Source organism: Camelus dromedarius, chromosome 1, assembly GCF_036321535.1.
Source record: "Camelus dromedarius isolate mCamDro1 chromosome 1, mCamDro1.pat, whole genome shotgun sequence".
Taxonomy (NCBI): Eukaryota; Metazoa; Chordata; class Mammalia; order Artiodactyla; family Camelidae; genus Camelus; species Camelus dromedarius.
The window spans coordinates 19,262,006-19,287,392 of record NC_087436.1 but is presented as its reverse complement, the minus strand read 5'-3'; the positions used below and the strand labels follow the sequence as shown (position 1 = coordinate 19,287,392).

At 36.8% G+C, this 25,387-nt stretch overlaps 1 protein-coding gene across 1 annotated transcript in view; it reads right to left on the bottom strand.

Moving 5' to 3' along the window:
• Window positions 1–4,650: 4,650 nt before the first annotated feature.
• The window catches only part of TTC29 (tetratricopeptide repeat domain 29), a 646,928-nt gene continuing 626,191 nt past the window's right edge, over window positions 4,651–25,387 (bottom strand). Inside the window, exons 15-16 of the mRNA XM_031465188.2 lie at window positions 5,298–5,364; window positions 4,651–4,798 (exon numbers count right to left, since the gene is read on the bottom strand). Coding sequence (XP_031321048.1) covers window positions 4,774–4,798; window positions 5,298–5,364 — 92 coding nt within the window. The 3' untranslated portion in view covers window positions 4,651–4,773. The remainder of the gene's footprint in view (window positions 4,799–5,297; window positions 5,365–25,387) is intronic.

Sequence of the window (25,387 nt, the reverse complement as noted above, 5' to 3'; positions counted from 1 at the left end):
TGTTTGGATTTAGAACTTCAAAGCTAGAATTGTTCTTATAAAAGGAAAATAAAGTTTTCTTACAGTTTATCTCATTTTTTTAATAGAGTGAGATGAGATGGGGTATTTGTAATGAAAATGGTTAAGGCAACATTTTACACCACAGTAGGAGAATCTTCTTTGTCTTTAGTATTTTTATTGTTAAAACATATACACACAATAGATAGTCATATATGTGGAAAAAATTTAAACAATGCAGATGTATAAAAAGTAAAATTATTTCCACTTTCCCATTCCCTAGAGGTATCACAGTTCACATTTGGGTTTAGAACGTTTAAGACCTTTTTCTGTATGTATTTAAATATATACGTGACCACAAATACACAGAATTATATTTAAATAACAATGTGATCAGGCTGAATTTACTCTATAGTCGCAAACTTCTTTTCGTCTTTTGCTTTTTTAAAAGTCATATTTATTGAGTTATAATTTAATACTAAAATGTACCTTCAAGTGTACAGTTCAATTTGAGAAATGAGAAGCGTTTATAACGTGTGCAACTGCTGCCAAAGCAAAATGCAGAACATTTCAACAGCTCCCAAGATTCCTTTTTAATAGTCACTTCCCTTTTTCTACCCCCAGCTATTCGCAGCTACTGATCTGATTTCCATTCTGTAGAACGTTATCTAAATGGAACTTTTGTGATTGGCTTCTGCCACTTAGCATTGATGTTCATCTTGTTATATTTAATAATAGTTGCTTTCATTTTATTGCTGAGTCGTATTTCATTTCACGAATATACTACAATTTGCTAATTCATTCACCATTGATGAACATTTGGGTCATTTCCAGTTTTTGGGCTATTATGAATAAAATTGCTATAAATATTCACACACAGGTCTTTGTGTGGACACATGTTTTCATTTCTCTTAGGTAAATACCTAAGAATGGGTTGCTGGTCATGTGGTGTGTGGTTAAATTGATAAGAAACTGCTAAACTCTTTTCCAAAGCAGCTGTACAGTTTCATATTTCCATTACTGATTTTGAGAATTCTGGTTGCTCTAGCATTTGGTATGTTCAGAAGTTTAAATTTTAGTCATTTCAGTAGGTGTGTAGTGATAGCTCATTGTGGTTTTAATCTGCATTTCTCTAATGACTAATGGTGCTGAGAATCTTTTCAGGTGCTCATTTGCTATATATATATACCTTCTCTGGTGAAATGCCTGTTCAAATCTTTTGCCTATTTCTTAAATTGCATTCTTTATCTTGTTACTGAGTTATAACAGTTCTTTATATAATATCAATACAAATTCTTATCAGACAGATATTTCGCAAATATTTTCTCCTGTTCCTAAATTTCCTTTACATTTGTTGATGGCTTCCTTTGCTGTACAGAAGCTTTTTAGTTTGAAGTAGTCTCATTGTTTATTTTGCTTTTGTTTTGTTGCCTTTGCTTTCGTGTCAATTCCAAAAAATTCATCATCAAGACTGACGTCAAGGAGCTTACCCACTGTGTTTTCTTCTAGGAGTTTTATGATTTCAAGTCTTGCATTGAACTTTTAATCCATTTAAAGTTAAGTTTGGTGTCTGGTGTAAGACAGTGATTCAGTTTCATTCTTTTGCGCATGCCTGTCCAGTCTTATTGGAGCGACTTACTGGACTGCCTGTCTTATTGGATATACTTGGAACACTTATTGGAGCATCTTACATTTATAACAATCTATTTTAAACTAATAACAACTTAAATTCAAATGCTATGCTTTGTCCTTTTCCTACTACGTTTTCTTTCTCTTTTTCTTCTGTTCCCTTTCTTGTGTCTCCTTTTCTTCTTTTCCCTTTCTTCTTTCTTCTCTGTTCTTTATGAATCTTTTTAAAAAATAATTTGTGTTTTATGAGCATTAGCTTTTGTTGTTGTTGTAAATCCTTCTCCTGCTCTGTTATTGGTGTTTTAACTTTGTTCAGTTAACTTTTCACTCTATGAATATTTTTAATGTAGTCACATATGTTGTAGTCATTGTTTATTCTGCACCTGACATTGATTTTTTAATTAGGAAGGTGTTCCCCAAACACAGTCCTCTATTTGATTCTGGGTTACTTATAATTCTATCTGATTAGATGATGTAAGGTAGGGAACACATTACAGATTTTGCTCCTTTAAAGATAAACAATGGTTTCAGCACATCAATTACATATGCCATCCTTTCCCAATTGTTTTGAAATACCATCTTTATCATAAATTAAATTTTTATATATAACTGTGGCTGTTTCTGAGTGTTCTTTGTTCCATTGACCTGTTGGTCTGTTCCTGACCAGCACTACACTTTAAATGCTTGTTTAAATACCTGTTTCTGGCTAAAACAGGAAACTTCTGGAAAAAGGAGACCTGGAGATTGCTATAGAAGGTGTCAAAAGAGATGCTCAGACATTGAAACGTTTTAAAGAGATATTTAAGCAAAAATCAACCTGAATCATGGCAAACTGGAAGATTTTAGGAGCACTCCACTGACAGGAGCTAGATGCAAGACTTTTATAAAAGCAAGGAAACTATTTGATTAGCTACAGCTCAAGTAGTTGCTTTATTTGGAAAATCCTAGTTGGTTGTTTATGATTGACTGTCTCTAGATTTTGATTTCTTAACCTTGAGGCATGTATAGGCTTAGGTTTTGGCTTGCTTATGCAGGCCACTGAGATATTAGAACCACCTTCATCTAATGGCCTCCTTGTTTGTTAATTTAACAAAGGTGTCTTCTCAGAGAACTCCCTTAACCACTTTATTTCTCTGTCTCAACATTTTGCAAGACTTGAGGGAGATATCTGGGGTTTCCCTTAAAGAGATAAAGATACTTTAATTCTGATCTTAGGGCAAAACAAAACATGGAAGTCTGTGTGTATGGCAAAAAATAATTCAGGAGTCAGCAATGCTGTGCAAATTGGTGCTAGTGATTTAATAAACAACAAAGGATGACTATTCTATGTTTCCATATACTCATCTACAGTTTTTGGTGTTTGCACTGAATCATCTCCTTGAGCAGAATGCTGATGCTTCACTAGCACGTGGAAGCAGTGTGACTCCACACTGCAGTGTTCTAGGGTTAGCCCCAATCTTTAATCATGAGGAATTCAAAGGAACTAGAATTAAAGTGTATGTTGACCAAGGTTAAGTGTGAGCAAAAGTCTTTATTTTTGGTAAAGTACTTCATTTATGGATTCCCCTAGACCTGCAAATCTCTAGAAATTGTACACTTGATTATTTCAGCGATGCCCCCTCATTTTGTAAGGCATATTAGGGGGAGGGACTGAGACTGAAGGATTTTCATAGTCTTTTTAAAGTTGGTAAGGAGACATGACATACTATCAGTTAAAGTATCATAAAATACACTTTAACATAGTGTGATGTTGTAATATAATAAGAAATACATATGTGGTCTCCATCTCTGGTTTCTGGCACAGAGCTCCTAATGTAATACAGTAAATTAACACTAGTTTTTTGTCCCTGGCAACTCCGGAGAGAAGGATAAGTTGAATAAAGCATCTTTTGTCATTAATAACAAGACCCTCTCAACCATGCTTCCACTTATGTTAATAAGGTGACTTTTGGAAAGCCCATGAGAACTGGGGGGCGGGTGCTGGTTTCCAAGGGAGCCAACCATGTGATTAGAGGCTTGGAACTTCCGGCTCTACACCCTGACCTCTGGGGAGGGAGAGGTTGGAGGCCGAGTTAATCCCTAATCATCAATGATTCAACCAACATGCCTAGGTAATAAAGCCTCCATAAGAAGCCTAACTGAAAGTTTGGGGAGCTCCTGGATTGGTGAATGAACTGCGGTCTGGGAGGGTGCCCCACCTTGGGAGGGCACGGCAGCTCTGCACCCCTTCCCCATACCTTGCCCTGTGTGTCTCTTTTACTTGTCTGCCCATCTGTATCTTTGTTATATTCTTTGTACTAAACTGGCAAGTGTAAGTACCCGTTTCTCTGAGTTCTGTGAACTGTTATAGCAAATTACAGAAGTTGAAGTGGGGGTTGTGGGAATCCTCGGTTTGTAGCCAACTCAGCCAGAAGTACAAGTGACAACTTGGGACTTGCAATTGGCATATGAAGTGGGGGACAGTCTCGTGGAACTGATCCCTTAATCTGTTAGCAGAGTCTGTGCTAACTCCTGGCTCTTAGTGTCAGAATTAAGTTAAATTGTAAGACATTCCAGTCCGTGTCTGCTGAGAACTGGAGAATTGCTTGGTGTGGAAAAACACACACATTTGGTGTCAGAAGTGGTATAAGCAGAGGAAACAGTTTCCCTTTACTGAGGTAAAGCAAACTGTTTTGAATATTGCTTACCAATATACTAATCTTTATTGCCTATAATCCTTTCATTTATGTTGAAAAGCTTCAAGGGAATTTTAGCAGATTTTTTCCTATATTTATCCACCACAGATTCTCTTAAGCTTAAAATGATCTTCTCATTAGACAGAACCACATGTTGACTCTATAGTAGCACTCTTTCTTGTAGAATAGTGGATAAGAGGGAAATCTTACAGTTCATTTTATAGATAATTATTGACATTTCTAGGTCTTTGGCATATATTTTTGATGTTTAAACATGGATTTGGATGTCTTAGACTAAATTTGTAGTAGGAAATTGCCATACAAAATCCAATGAAAACACAGTCATAGTTTTATTATAATTCTATCTGTATTATTTGTAACATACCCTTATTATAGGGATGTAATTGAAGATGAAGCTGATATGATAATGTTCTTCTTGCACAGCTGACTGAGTCAAAAGCTGGTTTAAGTCTCATTTTTTTTGATTATCTGGAAATCTGAAATAAAATACATTATAAAATTAAATTTTATACTGGGCTAGAAAGTAAAAGACACTTGCTTTTAAGATATTACAGTTGACCCTTGAACAACAAGGGTTGGAACTGCAGGGGTCCACTTCTATGTGGATTTTTTTCAATGGTAACTACTACAGTACTACATGATCTGTGTCTGGTTGAATCCATTGATGCAGAACTCAGGATACAGAGGAACCAAGGGCTGGATATCAATTATATGCATATTTTTTACTTCAAGGAGGGTCCGCACCCCCAACCTCCAAGTTCTTCAAGGAGTAATTTTCCGACACTGCTTAAAACATTAAAACTATTCAAACTTGTGTAATATTTAAAAGTAAATCTTTGATTTGTTTAAAAACAGTGTTTTGGTATTAGTTTATCAAGTTAGATGAAGTTGCTCCTTTTGTGTTTAGAGAATTGCATTATACTTAGTATCTTGCATAATGTGGATACATAGAAACTTTAACTTGATTTACCATACCCATTGAGATCTTCTGAGTGCTCTGAGGTTTGACATAAACCTTCCATTGTGGATCTTCTAGACTCTCCTAAAGGAAAAAAAAGAGGTATAAATTTAATGGTTTATCACAAGTACAGTTGACAGTTATTTTATTTTGAGTTTGAACCTGGGAATCCCTTTTCAGGGATATCTACCCCTATCACCTGTATGATAAAAGCGAAAATATCACCTGTGTCACCAGGGAAGGTTATGTTGGTCAAAGATGGCCTCATGATATCTCTCACTCTACATGTTCCTCAATAGTGTGACCTTACCACACCCCCTTGAAAAGGTGGAATCTAACTCCTGCCATCTTAAAATTAGGTTAGGCTTAGGACTCTTTTGTAATCAACAGCATGTGGAAGAAGTAACTACATGACTTGTAAAGCTAGATCAGAAAAGGCCACGCAGCTTCCATCTGGCTCTCTCAGGATGCTTGCTTTGGAAGAATCCAGTCACCATATAGGAAGTCCTACCACCCTGAGATTGCTATCCTGGAAAGGCCATGTACTGATGATCCAGTTGACAGTCCCAGCTGAGCCCAGCCTTCCAGCCATCCCACCAGAGCTCCAGTCTGTGAGTCAAGTTGTCTTGGTCCTTCAAACCTGCCCATCTGTCAGCTGAGTATCATCACTGGGTAACCTCAACTGATGTCTAACCAAGGCATGCTCAAATTCCTAACCCACAGAGTTACTGTGATGTATGAAATGGCACCTAGAACAGTCACTGCTTGGGAATAAGATGACTTGTTACTAATTGTCAGAAGGACAATTAATTCAGAGAGCAATATAAAGTATCCAAATGATCAAATAAGATATGGGAAGTTTGTATATAATTAGACATGTTAATTTGTTACTTAATTTTTATATCTGCCCTTCTCCTTTTGACTTGAATGCACCGGGACTTATCTAATAGGATGCTCTTTACCCTTGCTTATGACAGACCTCCAGGTCCCCGTCATTCCCTGAGTTCTACTTTTTGTAACGCTCTACAAATTTCCTATTTTGTTCCCATCTACCCACCACAACTCTTGAAACATTTCCACTGTATTCTCACTCTATTTTCTGAAGTCCCCTTTACATTCTGGATCTAACAGAAACTTGACTGTCCTTTGAGGACACTGACAGCCTAGAAGCCCTTTTTGTTTTTCTTTTCCTCAGTCCTGTTACCATTGGACTTGGAGGTCGGAGGTGTCCTCCTCCCTACTGCATCTCTTTCAGGGCATTTGCCTTCTCCTTTTCCCTTCCTAAAACTTACATTATCCGTTTATATAATCAACTATTGCTGCGATCGACCTACAACTGGTGTCATTCTCAGCTGATTTTATCATTGGCTCATTGTCACTTTCCCACCACTTTCTTAATTTAGCAATTTAAATGTGCATGTAGAAGATTCTTTCACCCTGGGTCTCAATTCCTTGAACTCTGTGCTTTTAGATCTTGTCCTTTACCTTACTGCAGCCATTAATTCCCATGCTCACTCTTAGACTTTGTCATCACCAGTAACTGCAAGCCCCTCTCCAACTCAGTTTCCTGCATTCAGCTAGTTGACTGCGAGCTTTTACCCTTTCTGGATAACTCCCTCTATTACCCCAACACCAGCAATTCCTTAGCCCCACTGGAACTTCCAATTCTACCATCTTTTCATTGTTCCTCCCTATTTTGATTTCTTCTTTCTCCTCTTCATACCATTTAAATTCCATGGTCACTCATGGTTTGCATATAGGCTGACTTCTTTGTCCTTTTCTCACTTTGTCATACTCGCTTGACTAGTATAACCCTAGTTAAATCCAACTGTCTGCCTAGTCCTCTCCTATATGTTAAGGCTCAGTGTGGTTGGAAAACAAACCAATAGTCCTCACTTAAAATTCACGGTCACAAAGAATGTTGTATTTTGACAGGGGCGGCACTGGATCTGTAGATTGCTTTCAGTAGTAAGGCCATTTTGATAATGTTGATTCTTCCAATCCAAGAGAACAAGGTATCTTTCCATTTCTTTGTATCATCTTCAATTTCCTTCATCAATGTTTTACAGTTTTCACAGCATAGGTAACCTCTTTGGTTAAGTTTATTTCTAGGTACTTTGTTGTTTTTGATGCAATGGAAATGTTATGCCAGTTATAAAATTCTCGTTTTCAAAGTGAAAAAAAAAAAAGTGAGTGAAGGACTACAAATGGCAAAATATCCTTCTTTCTTATGGGTGAGTTGTTGTCCATTACATTTTTATGCTGCATTTCTTTATCCATTCATCTACTGATGTGCACTAAGGATGCTTCCGTATCTTGGCACTTATAAATAATGTTGCTGTTAATAGTGGGGTGTATCTTTTTGAATTAATTCTTATTTTGTGGTTGGCTTCATTCCTTTGATAACTATGTAAGTTTAAAAAGCTAAAGCTCTAAACGTTCTTAGAAACAATGAACAGTACATACATGTAAATTTAAAAAATAGGTGCAGTATATTGTGTATATGTATTTATATGCAATATAGTGTGTACATGCAGTCAAATTGTAACAATTCTGCCTAATAAACTGAAAAATGAAAACAAAATTCATGGTCACAGACATTAGGAAGCCCTTAATACTTTCAGGCCATCCTATTAAACATTTCGAGTCCATTCATTCTTCTGCTTTCCTAGATGACTGATTTACTCTTTCTTCCATTTTCTCAAACCTCCAACCTTCCATATGCATCATTATTCTCAGCTGATTCTTTATTTTCCAGTTTCAGAGAGGAAATAAAACATAGCTGGAAAAGGCTTCCACAGGCTCTGTGTCAAGAGTTACTGACTTACTTGTTCCTGTTGGATACACTCCGTATTCCCCATGCTCCCATCTAAGGCCAACTCCTCTCCTTCTTCGCTAGGTCTCTTCCTCTCTTGCCTACACAAGACATGGCTCCAGTAATTCCTTCTGCCTTTCACTTATCAGGTTTTTTGCTTTTTGCACTCTACTAGATCTTCCCCTTCAGCATATACATATTTGGTTGAAGTTCTCACCAATGAATGTGGACAGAATGATACATCCTCCTCCAGGTCTGAGTGTTAGGCATTGGGTATCCATTGTCCCTGAAGCATTCCTGTTTCCTCAATCTTGAACATGGAAAACTATGATTTCGTTTCTACCATGCAGACAATGACAACATCCAAGTCAACGGTTCTCAGTGGGGATGGCTTTGCTCCACAGGGAAGATTTGGACATATCTGGAGATATTTTTGTTGTCAACACTGGTAGGTGTAAGTGCTCTTGGCTTCTAGTGGGTAGAGGGCAGGGATGCTGTTAAATACCCTACAGTGCTCATGACAGCCATTCCCCATCCTTCTCCTCAACAACAAAAAAAATCATCTAGTTCAAAATTTCAATAGTGCAATATTGAGAAGCCCTGCCCTAGGGGATGGTGGAGCAATTAGATGGAAGGTCATGGCCCCGTGAACGCCTGTGGGACTACCTTGTAAAAGTCAACGGCTCACTTCAGGATTGCGGGAGAAACAAACTTCTATACTCTTAAGCTACTGTACTTTTGGGACTCTGAAATAGAAGCTTAGCCTTTACCTTAACTAATATATTCTATCACTCTTTGAGGTAAAGAACTACCCTGGGCTTCTCAGTTTAATATTTTCATTGCACGACAGTAAATAGAACCACCCTGACACCCTACCGCCTATTTTATACTATCTAATGTCTTAAACAGCATTCCCTTTGGTTTGGCAGGATGGAACAATATTTCTTAAGCTGGAGAAGTCATTCCTAGGTTTTCCAAGTTTGAAATTGTGCTTGGTTGGTCTCAAATAATCGCTTAGCATTCATTCCTCAGATGTTGTGCAGAGGTGATTTTTTTTTTATTGTGAAATATTTCCCAAGTAGATTCTCTGAGAAAGCTAGCTGTATTTGGAGTTATTCTTTTACTCAACTTGGGCCACAGCTGTTAGTTTACATAAAAGATATTCACACTCACTGTGTTAGGAAACCTTAGCAAAGGTGAATTTACATAGGGGAACAGCTGAAGTCCTCACTCAGGTGTTCTCAGACTTCTGTTCATCTGCAGCAAGTGAGCATCATGGGATTGTTGCATCTCGGTTCCGTCTTGCAAAAGCACTCATTTTGATTCTTAACCCAGGTTTCCTACTGTAGGTCTGACTTAGGATATGATTTGAGATATTTGATCTGTAAGGTCTTCAAGGAAGCTGGAAGATTAGGACCCATGTCACTCCAGCAAGGGGGACCAGAACCAGTGCACAGTTGGGAGTATGGTATTTGCTTACACTGCCTACCATTCCAGTAGAAACAGGTACTTCCCTGTTGCTAATAGTAACAACTCTCAAAGGGCAGATTCCCACAAGTGGGCAATAAAAGGATCTCATTTTACCATCTTTTAGCCTACCTTGTACCAAAGAGCAGTAGAACAAGTCAACGATGCTGAACTGTAATAAACCTACAATCCCATCCCTTTACTTGAAAACAATGTTAACATAATTTTTATATAATACAGTATTATATATAAACGAGATTTTGAAAACGTTATCTGTAGGGGAGTATAAATTGAAATGGAAAGGATGCTACCTGGTAGTTTTGTGACTGAAAAGGCGAATGAATTTTTATAATTTTGTCATGCAAAACATTTTTAGTGGCCTTACTAAAAAAGGGTAAATAATAACTCATACATAAAGGCTGTGTCAGAGTTTATAGACTAGACCCCTGGTAATGGATTCAACCTTTCCACAACAAATCAAAAGTATTGTTGTACGCTCACATGAATATACAGCAGTCATTACCTTAAATTTAAAACTCACTGTATGCAGCAAGCGCACAGAGCAGGAGATGAAGGCGGTATTGTATCAGTGTGGTCTGCAGAGACTTTCTTCATAAGGTTTTTGCCTTGTTGAAATATGTGTTGCAGTTCAAAGCTAAAGGCGTTACTTCTGAATAGTCATCACAGAGGTTGATTACGTTCATATATTATATTTAGCTGGACCCTGCAGGCTATTACTCCATTAGCTATGCTGGTCCTGCTACTGTCAAAAAGTTGATCACCTAATGTTAAAAGACTGTGCTTTCTGTTGACCTTATCAAAATCTCTCAAAAGGTTCTGTCAAAAAAAAATAAAATTCAGATTGTGTTTTATGAAAAAGATTAAGACTAAATACCAGGTCTAAAAAAGTGCTCATATCTTATGGGAGACTCTAGCATTAGGCCATTATTAATGATGAGATTGTATTTTGCTTTAGTATTTCAGGACATTTTACTTAAAGACGTAGATTCAATTTTAGTAGAAATAGTTCTTTTTCATGCTGATAGTAGAGTCTCAGAAATTGACTTCTGAAAGAAGAAGAGAGGTCTCTCCCCTCGATGTATTCAAATCGTATAAAATTAACACCTTGGAAGTAAGCCCAGTATATCAACATTAATACAGTGGCTTATTACGACATGGTTTTAGAAGGTGTTTGTACTGACAAGAACAGAGTATATACCCTAAAAATTTGTTATTCACACTTGATAATCAGAAAATCACTTTAAATAAATAAATTAAAATTTAACTATTTACTCTTTAGACTGTGGTTATGTAGTTGGTTATATAGTTTCATTCATTTAATCGTAACAGTTGGAAAATTTTAAAGAGATGAGTTGAATATATATTCTTACAAACCTTGAGTCCAATTGCCAATATAAGGCATATTTTGATAAGCTTGACTTTTAATCATGTTATTATGAATTAGCTACAGATTAAGTAATAAATGAAAATATATCTTTGACAAAGATATTGACAGGCATGGTTTTATTGTTTAAAATAACATATAATACTTTCACTAGAATCACAGTATAAAAGCTGTCCTTTGGGAACAAAGATGATTTTGAAGCTATCTCAGTTGAACAGCTAGCCTTTGAATTATGTCCCCAGAAGTGGTGATGGATTGGCACAGACTCATGTGTCCTTTTTGGCATGGTCCTCCTGGTGACTGATGGTGTGTAAAATGGCCGGTCAGGGGTACAGCCTGTGAGCCTGGAGGACAGCCAGACACACATTTTGGCCTCATTAGCACTGTTCTCTAATCAACTGAACTCTTCAGCAAGTGCAAGTTTCCTGATATTTCTTGTACTTGTTTGCCTTTAGCCACCTTGCTTGATACTCACAATAGAAGAGGAGTGAGCATCAGTCAGGACGAAACAGATGGCACATTCGACTGGGATTCTGAAGGGACTTTAATGAAGGAACCACTGAGAGATGAGGGCAGGGCTGGAGAATGACAAGGGGTCCTGAGGCACCCAGGGACTCGCGATGGAAGGATGTTATGCCATTATCCTCCCCAGGCTGAGGGTAAAGGGGGAGAGGATGGCTTTACTGGACCCTGAGTGAGAGATGGAAATTTCGAAAAGGGCTCATCCATTTGCATCTAGAAGCAGCGGTGGTAGAGTGTCACAGCTGTCAGAACCTCTCCACCTTCCTAACCTCTGATCTCCTGCTGGCGACTCCTTTTGGATAAATCCAAACCAGGAAGACAGAAGGCAATAGAAGACAAGTGAACCTTCAGATGCAGTCTGAAGTCAGTTTCCTGGGACACAGAGCAGACAAAGTGGGAGAATGGATCTTGTGTGTGTGTGTGAAATCACATACCATAATCACAAAGTGCAAATGTCGCCACTTTGGTCATGTGAAGCATGGTTTAAATGTCAGTGTACTTGATGCTAACAAATGACTTGATGCTTCTCTTTCCCTTGTCTTTCTTTTCTTCTTTCCCTTTCTCCTTTTTCTTATTTTTTTTGGGGGGGTGAGGGGTAATGTTGGTTTGTCATTCATGGCACTTCTCATTTTACAGTCTATAAAAATTCTGTGAACCAAAGCCTGAAATTACAGAGTTAATCTCACTTTACCAAAAAGAAAAAAAAAAAAAAAGCGAGATTTCTTGTTAATACTTTCCTACTTTTTGTTAACAAACAAAAAGGTAATCTGTTCTGTGTTTTAAAGCAGAAATCATGATGTGGTTATTCTATATCTGATGAGTATAAAAGTCAAGATACAAACACTTGTAAGGCAGGACACATCTTTCAAGTTGGGCAGATTCTCTTAAGTGTCAAAAACTGATATGCGGTCTTTCATACTACAGGTTCTAGTATATAGCAATTCCCTTTTCAAAGGCTTCTGTTATTATTTAAAGCTTACTGAAATTTATATAAGGATCAGAAGTATATTTGAGCTCAAAATTATAGGTTCTTTTTTCCCCTTCAGAATCATTATCTTAAATAGAGCTGGACTGGGATGAAGCATTGAAGAGACCACACTGAGGCAGAATTATACCGAATTTCTCCTTCTGGATACCTAAAACTTTAATGAGAGTATCTGATTCACATCTATCAATCTGTTCAGACACTGAATACTTTCTTAAGACAAATAAATACAGTGGTGTGTTCACATAGTTTTTAAAATTTCTATTAATGCTACATTACAAATTCTGCTTTTTTTCTAGTCAAGATGCAGTAACTTAAGTCAGATAAACCTCTTTCCTGAAACAACTTCCCCTTCCAAAAGAACCCCCCAAATCTCAGACCCCACTGTAGACCTGGTAAATCAGAATCTGCATTTTAAAAGGGTACCAAGGTCGTATGTTTGCTCACAAAAGTTTGAGACTTACTGTTTTATATAACCTTACTCTTATTTATCCCAATGATTTAAAGTAAAATAAAAACAAAATGGCTTGCTTGGTAAGAGGAGGAAGAAACAGCTGCTTGTTTTTTTCTTCAGTTGAAACATTCAGATATGAATAAAAATTAAGTTCCTTTCCATGACTGAGAGTACATTTTCTGCTCGGGAATGTGCTAAGATCTTTTTTTTTTTTTTTTAACTGCTCAACCATCCTGTGCTCTAGGCATTAGTATCCCTGACACACAGAGAAGGAAACCAAAGGTTGAAGGGATGAACTTCTTCAGTATCACACAGGTGATGACTGGCTCAGTGAGATGCAAACCCAGGTCAGTTTGGAGCCAAAGCCTGTGCTCATGAATTCTACACCCCCTCACCCCAGCGAATTCAGCAGGAAGGCGATAACAAGAAGGCCTCTTAGGCAGCTGTACTGTGTTGGGCTTGGAGGGGAGGGTTTATTTGACTTTGTGGAGAACTGCCGTGGAAAGCCCATTTCATTCTTGATTGTTTGTCTATGTATTTTCTTGTCTTCTAGAGACTGTTTCTAATGAAGCAGTTAAAAAAATTGCCACATGCCCCAGGGACCTCCCTAAAGACCACCAATCTGATGGGTGGTCCAGGACAGCCGGGCTTGGGCTAGCGGGGACTCTAATCCAGGGTTTCCACGAGGTGCGTTGTTGCCTTTATTTCATTATACTTTGACTCAACCTCTAATGGATTCAGCTTCATAAAGTCAGAAAAAAGAGGGAAGGAAAAGCAATTTATTCATGTTTTCACTGGAGCTCACTGCAGACATGAAATTTCTCTAAAAATGCAAATCATTTGGTGCAACACAAGAGAAACTCGGTAGCTAAAGCTCTTAGAGGAAAGCACTTTCCCAGAGCTGATGTTTTTATGCCCTGTGATTGAATGAATCGATCCATTTATTACAACATCTTCACTTAAGTTTTTTATCCCTAGATGACTGTGTCTAAGGGTACTAGAGGACTTTTCTTTATCACTCAGAAAATTGATTACACTTGTTAATTTGGCTTTTAATCCTGGATATATCAAAACAAATACCATAAACAGGTGTAGAAGAAATCAATATAGATCTGTTCAATATCAGATTGATCAAAGAAGGATTTAGTAAGACTCTAAGATGTAAAATACTGATGTACAAACAAAGCCCTTCCTTATGTAATATGGCTTTGGACAAGCTCGCGATCTGAGAGAAACTATTTCTGAAGACAGAAATGGTGCACTTTCGTTGCATTGCATTAAAGCAAAATCCCCAGAAGGCCCACCTATCCAAGGTGTTTAATGTTAACGTTTGTTTTAAAAAGATTTCTTGTCTTTTGTCCAGCTATTCTTGTTAATTCACTGGGCACCATATCACAGATTTTTTTTTATGTTACATAAAGCAAAAATTACAGTTAACAAGTATAAGGTTGGTCATAAAAAATAGATAAAACAACACTCTTAAAAGCTCAGCTATGACAAGGAAAGGTTATCAGCCATTCTTTTCAGAGAAGGTGAAGACAATGAGAAATAAAAATTATACACAAAGACTCTTGACATGCTGTTTAGACCAGCTCTGGGCCATTACCACTTGTGTTCTGCAGAACCCAGGTAGCAAAACAATTGCTCAGGGGACACTCTTTTGATTAGACGTATCTTTTACTCCACTTGCATGATAATGAATGAGACAGAGAGTCACGCTACTTTACTCTCCAAGTGAAATTTTAAACTGTTTTCCAGTGGTGGGTATAGTTTAAGAGCAATATACACTGTGTCTATCCACTTAACCAACCCGTAATCAGTTGTCATTCATTCAACAGATATTCACTGAATACCTACTGAGTGAAAAACACATTTGTGAGCTAGGTGCTGAGCTACAGTTGGTAGCAGTGTTCAAATTAGATGGATTCAGGAGTACATGGCTGGCGGGGTTGGGGTGGGGTTTTCAGTGGGGGACTCAATCTATAATCACAGCATGATTCTCTGTATTTGTGCTTGGTCTTCAGAGAAGAAGTGAGAGTTTTATGTACAGTTTGCTAAAGCATTAATAGGCGTCTAGGAGGCAGCATAAGGCTTCAAAACAAACACTAAGACATTAACAGAATACATATAAATGCACTTAAATGCTTGTCTCAGGAAAAGTAAGCCTGTTGGGTTCTCCATGGTAGGACTGAGTTCTTCAATAGCTTGATTGGTGGGTCAGAATTTGAATCTCTGTGTTGGAGCATGTGCACATAATACACCTGCACGTATATTCTGACCTATAGGTAGGTAGAAGTCACTTTTGGAAAACTTTCTGTGGTTTGAATTTAAGCACAGAATCACCATTTCTTGGTGGTCTTAGGATTATAGACTTTGCTCTTTTGAAAAATAATATATTCATCCCTGTACCCTGCCTGATGTCTGAGAGAGCGTACACACTTAATGGTTTCTGAATGAACACAGTTTGTACCTTATGATTTACTTTTTAAAATGTGGCATAATAAAGTATTGCTTGGCATATGGCAGATGGGCAATAAATCCCTGCTGAAAGACATGGTGAAGGACTGTCTGCTCTTAAAAGTTTAGGTGAGAGCACAAAAGATATATGAAGACAAATCTATTGGTTTGAAAAGCCATCTAATTAAGAAAGAATTTTCCAGCAAGATCTATGGACAACTCTTTAATGAGTACCTAAGAAATACACAGTTTTTAAGAACTGGTTTTCTTCTTGGATATATTATTTGCTCATTTTGAAAGTAAAGCAGAGAAAGTCTAAACTTTTAGTCACAATATCTGAAGTGCTTCAGAGAAGAAATGGGCTCTTTACGTACAATTGCTAAAGATAATTTAAAAGTTAAGTTTGAAGAACTACTTAGTTAATTTTTCCTTCCTGTCTTCATGAATGAAGGTTTCAGCTACATAAAGTATCTTTTTTTTAAATTGAAGTATAGTTAATTTACAACGTTGTGTTAGTTTCTGGTGTGCAGCACAGTGATTCAGTTATACACACATATATTCTTTTTCATATTCTTTTTCATTATAGTTACTGAATAGCTCCCTGTGCTATGCAGTAGGTCCTTGTTGTTTATATAGAGTATCTTAATTTTCAAGGGTGCAGTTGTTTTAAAGAGCAAAGACGATGTCAAGTCACCTTTCTGCATTTTGGTTATATAATTGTATTGGCCATAGAGTGGAGGAGAGAGAAAGGATAGCAGAGTTAAGATGTTTTCCTTACTACACAAATAACCTCTTCCTTTCAAGTTAACCTTCTCTGGCTCTCTTGCACTGTGGTTGGGGAAAAAAGAAAAAGGTACTATATCTGAAAGCTGACAAATATTATATAGGAAAGCACTATATAAATTACGCTTTAATGAATGAGAAGATATTAAAAATGATAATACATATTTCAGATGACAAAAATTACTGGAAAAAGACTACTTTTATGGCTAACCCCATGAGAGTGAATTAAATTGAAGAAAAATATAAAATAGGTTTTTCAGTGATAAGACCGCAACAAATTTGTAAGTATATAAAAACATATAATTGTATAAATATTGAATATATAAGTAATATAAATATAAGTGAATATAATATAAACATATTAATAGATGTACAATATAAATACAAAGTACTTTAAAATTTTTTCTCCATCATTCTTGCCATTTTTACCTGAACTAAGAAACTGGGAGTAAAAAACCCAAATACTCTATGTAGTTTAAAGTTGTGTGGATTTGCTCCAGCATCTTACAGCATTTCATCCCAATTGGGAATGTCAAGTAAATTACATGTCAACTTGAATAGAGTCCCTCATATCCATACACCTAAACCACCTATTTAAAAAATTTCCCTGACACAGCCTTGCCCTGATACCTGGGTTCTCTCTCACTCACCTGACCTGTTTTCTTATTTAAACACTGGTACATAATGGCGTTTTTCTCTTTGATACCTGTTATCTTGCCCAGGTTGAATGATACTTTTCATTAAGATGTTATACAAACAACTTCTTTGGAATGACATTAAAGAGAAGTGACATGCTTCATGCATATATCACCAGTGACTCCATGAACTACTTTTTCTGAACTGTAGTATATAAACTCAGTGTAGTAAAGAAGTTCCAGCTTTAGAAAGTGAAATAAATAGAATATTCTCATGGCATTGACATTATTACAGAGGAAGAACTTTATTAAATCCTTTTTGAAGGATTTAAAAAAATAATAGGCCTTGCTATAGACTCAATGTTTGTGCCCCATCCCCCCAAATTCACATGTTAAATCCTAATGCCCAGGGTGATGGTATTTAGAGGCCAGGCCTTTGGGAGGTGATTAGGTCATGAGGGTGGAGCCCTTATGAATGGGATTAGTGTCCCTATAAAAGAAGCCACCATAGAGTTCCTTCACCTCTTCTGTCACATTAGGACATAGTGAAAGGATGGGCTGCTATGAAGCAGGAAGTGAGCTCTCACCAGACACTGAATCTGCCAATGCCTCTGTCTTGGGCCTTCCAGCCTCCAGACAGTGAGAAATAAATTCCTGTTCTTTATAAGTCACTCAGTCTATTGTATTTTTGTCATAGCAATCCAACAGACTAAGACAGGCTCTAAGAATTCTGTAATTATTCCCTGCATATCATGTTTTTTAATTTAAGAGGTATTATAATTACTATTTTATTTAAAAAAATTTAAATGTAGTTTACAATGTTGTGTCAATTTCTGATGCACAGCATAATGTTTCAGTCATACATGTACATACTTATATTCCTTTTCATATTCTTTTTCATTATAGGTCACTACAAGATATTGAATATAGTTCCCTGTGCTATACAGTATGAACTTGTTGTTTATCTATTTTATATATAGTAGTTAGTATCTGCAAATCCCAAACTCCTAATTTATCTCTTCCCACCCTCTTTCCCCTGTGGTAACCATAAGTTTGTTTCCTATGTCTGTGAGTCTGTTTCTGTTTTGTAAATAAGTTCATTTGCATCTAAAAAGTTAAATTATTTTTTAAAGAGGTGATACATACACATGGTCTTTTTTTTTAAGGTTGAACAGTAAAAAATCTGTTTGAAATCCTTGATCGCCAGCAACTCACTTCTCTTCCCTAGAGGCAACCACTATTACTATTTCTTGAGTATCCCTTTAGAAACACTTCATGTGTATATAAAACAGTACATATTCACATATAAATACATAATACATATTTATGTCTTATTTATGTACATATATTTCTGTACTTTAAAAGAAATCATATATTTTGGATATCATTCCCTTTCTCTCTCTTTTTTTTTTTTTTAGAAAAAGAATAGACTTAATTTTTTTAGAACAGTTTTGAGTTCACAGCAAAAGTGAGTAAAAAGCACGGAGGGTTCACATATATCTGTCTCCCCAACCCCACGCACACAGAGCCTCCCCCACTATGAGCAGACTCCACTGGGTTCACTCTTGATATTGTACATTCTATGGATTTGGACAAATACATAATGACATGTATCCACTATTATAGTTTCATACAGAATAATCTCACTGTCTTAAAAATCCCCTGTGCTCTACCTATTCATCCTTCCCTCACCCCCAATCCCTGGCCACCACTGATTTTTCTTTTTCTGTGTTCATAGTTTTGACTTTTCCAGAATGTCATAGACTTGGAATCATACAGTATGCAACCTTTTCAGGTTGGTTTCTTTTACTTAATGTAATATGCATTTAAGTTTCCTCCATGTCTTTTCATGGCTTGATAACTAATTCTTTTTTTTTGCACTAAGTAATATTTCATTTTCTGGATGTATCAAAGTTTATTTATCCATTCATCTACAGAAAGATATCTTGGTTGCTTCCAAGTTTTGGCAAATATGAAGAAAGTTGCTGTAATCATCCACATGCAAGTGTCTGTGTGGACATAAGTTTTCAGCTCTTTTGGGTAAATACCAAGGAGTGTGACTGCTCACTGGTAAGATAAGAGTATGTTTAGTTTTGTAAGAAACTGCCACCGTGTCTTCTAGGCTGCAGCATTTAGCATTTTCAATGAAGGAGAGTTCCCGTTGCTCCACACCCTCACCAGCACTTGATGTTGTCATGCTCCAGATTCTGGCCATTCTAATCAGTGTGCAGTACTAGCATATACAGATGCTTAGTAAATAGTTGAATAAATGAATGTGTTAGTCTATCTGTTGGATCAACACAGAGTTTTGGATCAAAGCTTTGTGCATTTAAAATTTCTATGTTGCCAAACTACTCTCCTGAGAGGCTGCATTTATCCTTTCACCAGTTTTGCGGGAGATCATCTATCATCACATGCTCACTAACATATGCATTAACAAACCTGCTAATCTGATAGATGAGAAACCTTCCTATACTTTTAATTTACATTTTCTTGTTATGTGTAAAGTCCAGCATTTTTTTCACATTAAAATTTACTTTTTGGTAAATTCTCCATATCCTTCTTCCATTTAAAAAATTGAGTTATTAGTCTTTTGCCTGCTGATTTATAATTTTAAATTTATATTTATAATTTTTTTTGTAATAGAGATGAGCTTTCGGTGACATTTGCAGATTCTTTTCCAAGTTCATTTAAAAACTTGAAAAATTTGTGGTGTTTTGTCATACAGAAATGTTTTGTTTTTATAAAGATACATTTTTGTTTTTTTTCTCTTTTGGTTGTAGAGTTGGGTTGGTTGCCCTGTGATCTCAGGTCTCTTATGGGTTCAAAAAAAATTATTTCGCAGATCTTGTAGTTTTGTTGTTGCTGAAAGGGTTAGAATGACATTATTTCTAGCTTTCTACATTTAAGCAGAAGCTAGAAGACTACTGGTTTTTACCTATTACTTTTGTACCTAGCCATTTTATCAAGTTCTTTTGTTGTTTATAAGGCATTTCATTGTTTTTCCTTGGTTTTTCAAATGAGCAACTAAATCTATGTAAATGACTATACACTGTTCTCATCCTTTTCCAGTTCTTATATGTCTTCTTTCTTTATAATAATGTTAAATGATAGCAGTGATAGTAAGCACTTTTATTTTATTATTGCTTTTATGGAATTATTCCTAGCATAGATGATGAATTTTAGTAAATATATTATGAGCACCCATTGAGATAATCATGCAATCTTTCTCTTCTCAGTTGTTCATTCATTCAACAAATACTTGGAAAGTGCCTATAATGTATCTGTGTTCTAAGTTTTGGGAATACGACACTGGGGAAAGAAAATAGACAAAATCTTATTGTCATGAAGCTTATAATTCTAGAGGTTAAAGACAGACAGTAAATAAATAAAATACATGTCACATGATAATATATGCTACAAAGGGAAGTGTATAGATATAGGGAATGTATATATGTGTATGGGGGTGGTTTGCAACTTCTAAAAGTACGATGAGGTGAGAGGGGAGGGTATAGCTCAGTGGTACAGTGCATGCTTAGCATGCCTGAGGTCCTGGGTTCAATCCTTAGTACCTCCATTAAAATTGATAAGTAAATAAATAAACCTAATTACCTCCCTCCCAAAACAAAACCAAATTCAAAACAGTATGACCACGTGATATTTGGCTAAAATTCTAAGGGAAGTAAGCCATGGGACTATCTCAAAGCGCAGCACAGGCAAAAAGAATAGCAAGTCCAAAGGTCCCGAGGTGGAGCCTGCCTGGTGTGTCCCAGGAACAGAAGGAGACCTGTGTGGGAAGAGGGGGACTAGCACAGTGGGCGGGAGGAGAAGGAATGGTTATCAGACAGGTAACCGAGGGCCAGATCACATACAGTCTCACTGTTGGGGGCATGTTAGCTTTTACTTCATGTGAGATAGGAAATCATTCAGAGGGTTTTAAGCAGAGGAGTGACATAATCTAACTAGTATTTTAAAAGGATTACTCTGACTGCTGTGTCTAGAAGAGACTGTATGGGAAGCTATTTCAACAATCCAGGCAAGATATGGAGGTAGCAGGGGGATAGTAAGAAGTTACATGATACTGGATATGTTTTCCAGGAACAGGGTATGTTGGCAGATTTGAAGTGGCATGTGAGGAGATTAAGGATGACACTCAGGTTTTAAATTTGTGCAAATGGAAGGATAATGCACCCATTAATTGAGACAGGACAGCCTGGAGGGAGCACCATTTGGGCGCAGTTGGGGTAAGGGATGAGAGGGTGATTTTGCACATTCCAAGTCTGACATGTCTCCTAGATATTCAAGGGAAGATGTCAGTTAGGAATTTTGTATACAAGCTTGGAATTTGGGTGAGAGGAGAGCTCCAGGGCATATAAATAAATATGAGAATTATTAGTGAATAGATAATATTTAAGGCCATGAAATTGGATGAGATCAACAAGAGAATGAGTGCAAATAGAAAAGAGAAGAAATTAAAGCTTGAGCCATGGGTCACTCTAACACTTAAAGATCAGGAAGATTACATGGAACCAGCAAAGGGGACTGAACAGGAGTGGTTAGGGAGGAAGGAGAAGCCAGTATGGTAAGCCATTTGAAAAGCATATTTAAAGGAGGAGGGAGTAATTGACTCTGCTCAGTGTTGCTGATAGGTCAAATAAGATGAGGAGGACTGAGAAATGCCTACTGGGTTTGATGATGTGGAAGTCATTGATGAGTTAGAGAAGCACAGTCTTGGTAGAAGGTGGGACTAGGCATCTGATGTGAGTGGGTTCAGGAGAGAATGGGGAGACAGGAATTAGAAGCAGCTAACGTAGATGATTCTTTAAAGAGTGTTGTGATGAAGTGGAGCAGAGAAATGGGGCAGTAACTGGTGAGGACTGTGAGGTCAAGAGACTTTTTTTCTAAAGGTGAGAGAAATTACTGCATGTTTATATACTGATAAGAATGATCTACAGATCATTTGATGCAGATGGAGAGAGGTGAGAACTGTTGGAGGTAATGGCTTTGAGAAAATGAGAATGGATGAGATATAGTACACAGGTAGACAGACTGGCCTAGGCTGGGAGCATGACAGTCAATCCTCAGCAAAAGGAGAGAATGTATATATTGAGCAGAGATGTAGGTAAGTGAGTGGATGTGATGATACTGTATTGGGAGTTCTCTTTTGATTGTTTTTTAATAAAATAAGAAATAGGATCATCAACTGAGAGTGAGGATGGGGGAGAAAGTGTTGGAGGTTTGAGTAAAGGGGACAAAATGTGAAGTAGTCATCTACAAGAAGGGGAGAGAGAATGAACTCGAGGAGTATAGTGATTGGGGTCAGCATTAAAGGCCCACTTAAGGTTAGTGATCATGAATTTAAAATTACACCAATCAGCATGGCCGTCTGCTTTTCTGCAGCAACATTCTGTTTTAAGGATACAAACAAGAAGTCGACAGAGAGTTGAGTTTAGTTAATGTCATGGTTTTACCAGGCAATTATGAAGAAGACAGAGGGGCAAGAGATGGACCACAGACTCTAAGCTGCTTAAAGACAGAAAAGTAGTTTTCATGTGGCAATTTCTTCCTGGAATTTTTCAGGAAATTTCTATGTTTTGTTCAATCCTGAATCCCAGGAAAAAAAAGATAAGTTGATAGATTGGGGAAACAGGTAAAAGCATTATAATTCCCCTGTGAGAATGAATGCCTAACAACATAAAGACGATACTTTGGGGGAAGAAATCCACTAGCATCAAGCTGAAATCAAGAGTAGGAAATGCTGAAACTCAGGATCAAAGCTAAGGTTGATATCTCTGGAAATTTAATGAGAACATGTAAGAGAGAAATAGTCATGTTCTGGTTAGGCTTGTTTTGGGCTGTGGCCGTGCTATAAGTATGTGCTTATGGCATTGTCTGCTGCTAATGGTGAGTTGATCTTTCAAGGAAATTAACTGTTATTTGGCTTACATGAGTACTATACTTCACACACATTCTGTGAATGGTATTCCAAGAAATATGTTTTCAAAGCAAAAAGAAAAATCTCTCAGTTTGCATTTCTGATACGTGATTCTGAGTAGTGCTGTTGCACTACTAAGTGACTGGAATGTTACGTTATTTGAATTCTCACCCAATAATGTTTGCTGGCATTTTCTAGGGTTTGAATAATCACTCTAAGCAACAGCTCTTTGTCAATTTTACTCAACTTAATATTTATTCATATATTTATATTTTTAGATTATAGACTTTTAAATATATTGATAGTAAATCAGGAGTATGAAGACTATGGAAGTATTTTAAGAACAGCTTATGATTGAGGGAATTCCTACGAACTCTGTTTCTCATTCCCAAATCCCCAAAACTAATATATGCTGGGAACTAGGAAACAGTGGAATGAAATGTGAACATGAGGGAACTGAGGGAAAATGAAAAGGTGGGAGGACCAACTGATAATAGGGCTTGAAAGGAACTCATTTATTATATGAAGCAAAGTGCAGGGACAGGAGATGGTGGGATTTTTGAAACTGAGTTGAAGGCAGTGCAGTTTTCACTATTGAAAAGGTCTATTAGGTTTAACTACAGGAAAGAGTAGGTAAGATAAGATGGAAGACAAGGTCATTGAAGTAGAAGAGGTCAGGAAAGTGAGAAGAGAAAATGCTGGAGGATCATTATGCATAGTGACAATGAACCAGGAGATAAGAGCTTCAAGGGATGAAAAGGAGAGATGTGGAGACAGATGGAGGGTATTGCTTCTCTGACCATGAATTTCTAAGGAGTCACTGAAAGGATTTCAGTGGTTGAAGAGAATTGGGAGATGGGATGGGTGGGGGAAGCGTGTGTAGAAAACCTTATGGACTGAGTCTTGGGAGATCAGGATGTTTTGTCATCACTGCTTTGAAGAGTGAGAATAGATACAGGGAGATTACACCTGATAGCCGCAGGCAGAGAGTGGGCGTAAAGCTGGGAGTCAGGAGCCAAAGCTAGGGGAGGAGTTTTGCCTGCAACTCACAGAGATTGGCTGTGCTCTGTACTCCTGCCAACTTTGAATGTGGAGGCAGAAGTGAAATGACATTATCCAGAACACCTAGGTCTCTGGAGGAGTAGGAGGAGTTTTGGGATACATCTTGAATCTTACAGGGGAGGCTGAGGGAAGGGCAGTGAGTTACATTAATAAATCTCCTCATACTGGGCTGTCTCTACACTCCTGTTACAAACCTCATTTGGTCATGGCATGTTATTCTTTTAATAGTCTACTTGATTCTGCTTATTCAAAATTTTGTAGTACTGTTTGAAAGTCTGATAGTTCTATAGTTATTTTTCTCTTTTAGTGCTTTGTTAAATTTTTGTATTAAATTCTACACTGGTTTTGTAAAAATAATTGGATGCTTCTTTTTTATCTGTAACCTTGAAAAGTTTAAATAGCACTGGAGATATCTATTCCTTAAAAGTTGATAGAATTCAATTGTGAAAGCTTTTTATAGGACTGAAATGTTGCTATTACTTGTTTTTATTATATTGACTATCTGAAAAGAGAATCCAAGATTTTTTTTTATCTTAGCACCTAGCTCAGTGCCTGAAACAAACTAAATTATCATCAACATTACAAATTATGATTCATATTTCAAGAAAAAGGAGTTTAAGTTAAAATATCTTAATATAAAGATTTTTATTAGCTGTTCCTCTCCATTTTCAGGCTCCGACCTTAATTTAGCCTCTGTTACTAGATCTATTACAGTAGTCTTCCACTGGTCTCTCTGGCTTCTCTCTTCCTTGTCTCCAATATCTATCTTGTATTTTACTCCCAGATTAATCTTCCTAAAGGTCTGCTCTGCTCATCTGACGCTGGGATAAAAATCTTGAGAAGCCTCCCAATGACCAAAACACAAGTCCAAACGTTTCGCTGTTCTCCATCTTAATAGAGCTCACCTTTATTTCCCACTATTTCCCCATAGATACAGTATGTTCAGGTAAACTGGGTTCCTTGCCATTTCCCTCACAATTCTCGTCTTTTCATTTCTGTCCTTTGTTCATGCAGTTCCATTATTTATTTAGATTTTTCTTCTATTCCACTTTGCCTATTGGCCAAAGAATCCTGTTCATCTTTTAAGTTCAGCTCTTCCATGAATTCGTCCATGAAAACAGAGTTATCTCTCATAGTTCTTTGAAAAAATCATAGTATGTATCTCAAATCCTCTGTTAAAATGAACACTTCCTGAAGGCAAGAATCCTAACATACAGCTCTTTAGAACACTTAGAGCTTTTCTTCAACAATTAGTTTTTGAATGGGTGAATGAATAAATCTATAAACTGATAATGATTTATTCTAACAATTTAAGGTAAGTTCTGAACATTCTAATATAGTACAGATTTGACATGCTATGGAATTTAGCATCATGTTTTGATTAATACATGACATTTGGATGAAATATATATGTTCTGTACACTTCTGTAAGTATGATATATATCACAATTACAAAAATTCATGAGCTTGCATGAAATAATGGCAGTCATACACCTAATTTCAAATATGTTTTCCTTGAAACAATAATAGATTAATACTTAATGGACTTTTAGAAGCATATTTTAAAATACTATTAGAATTATTATT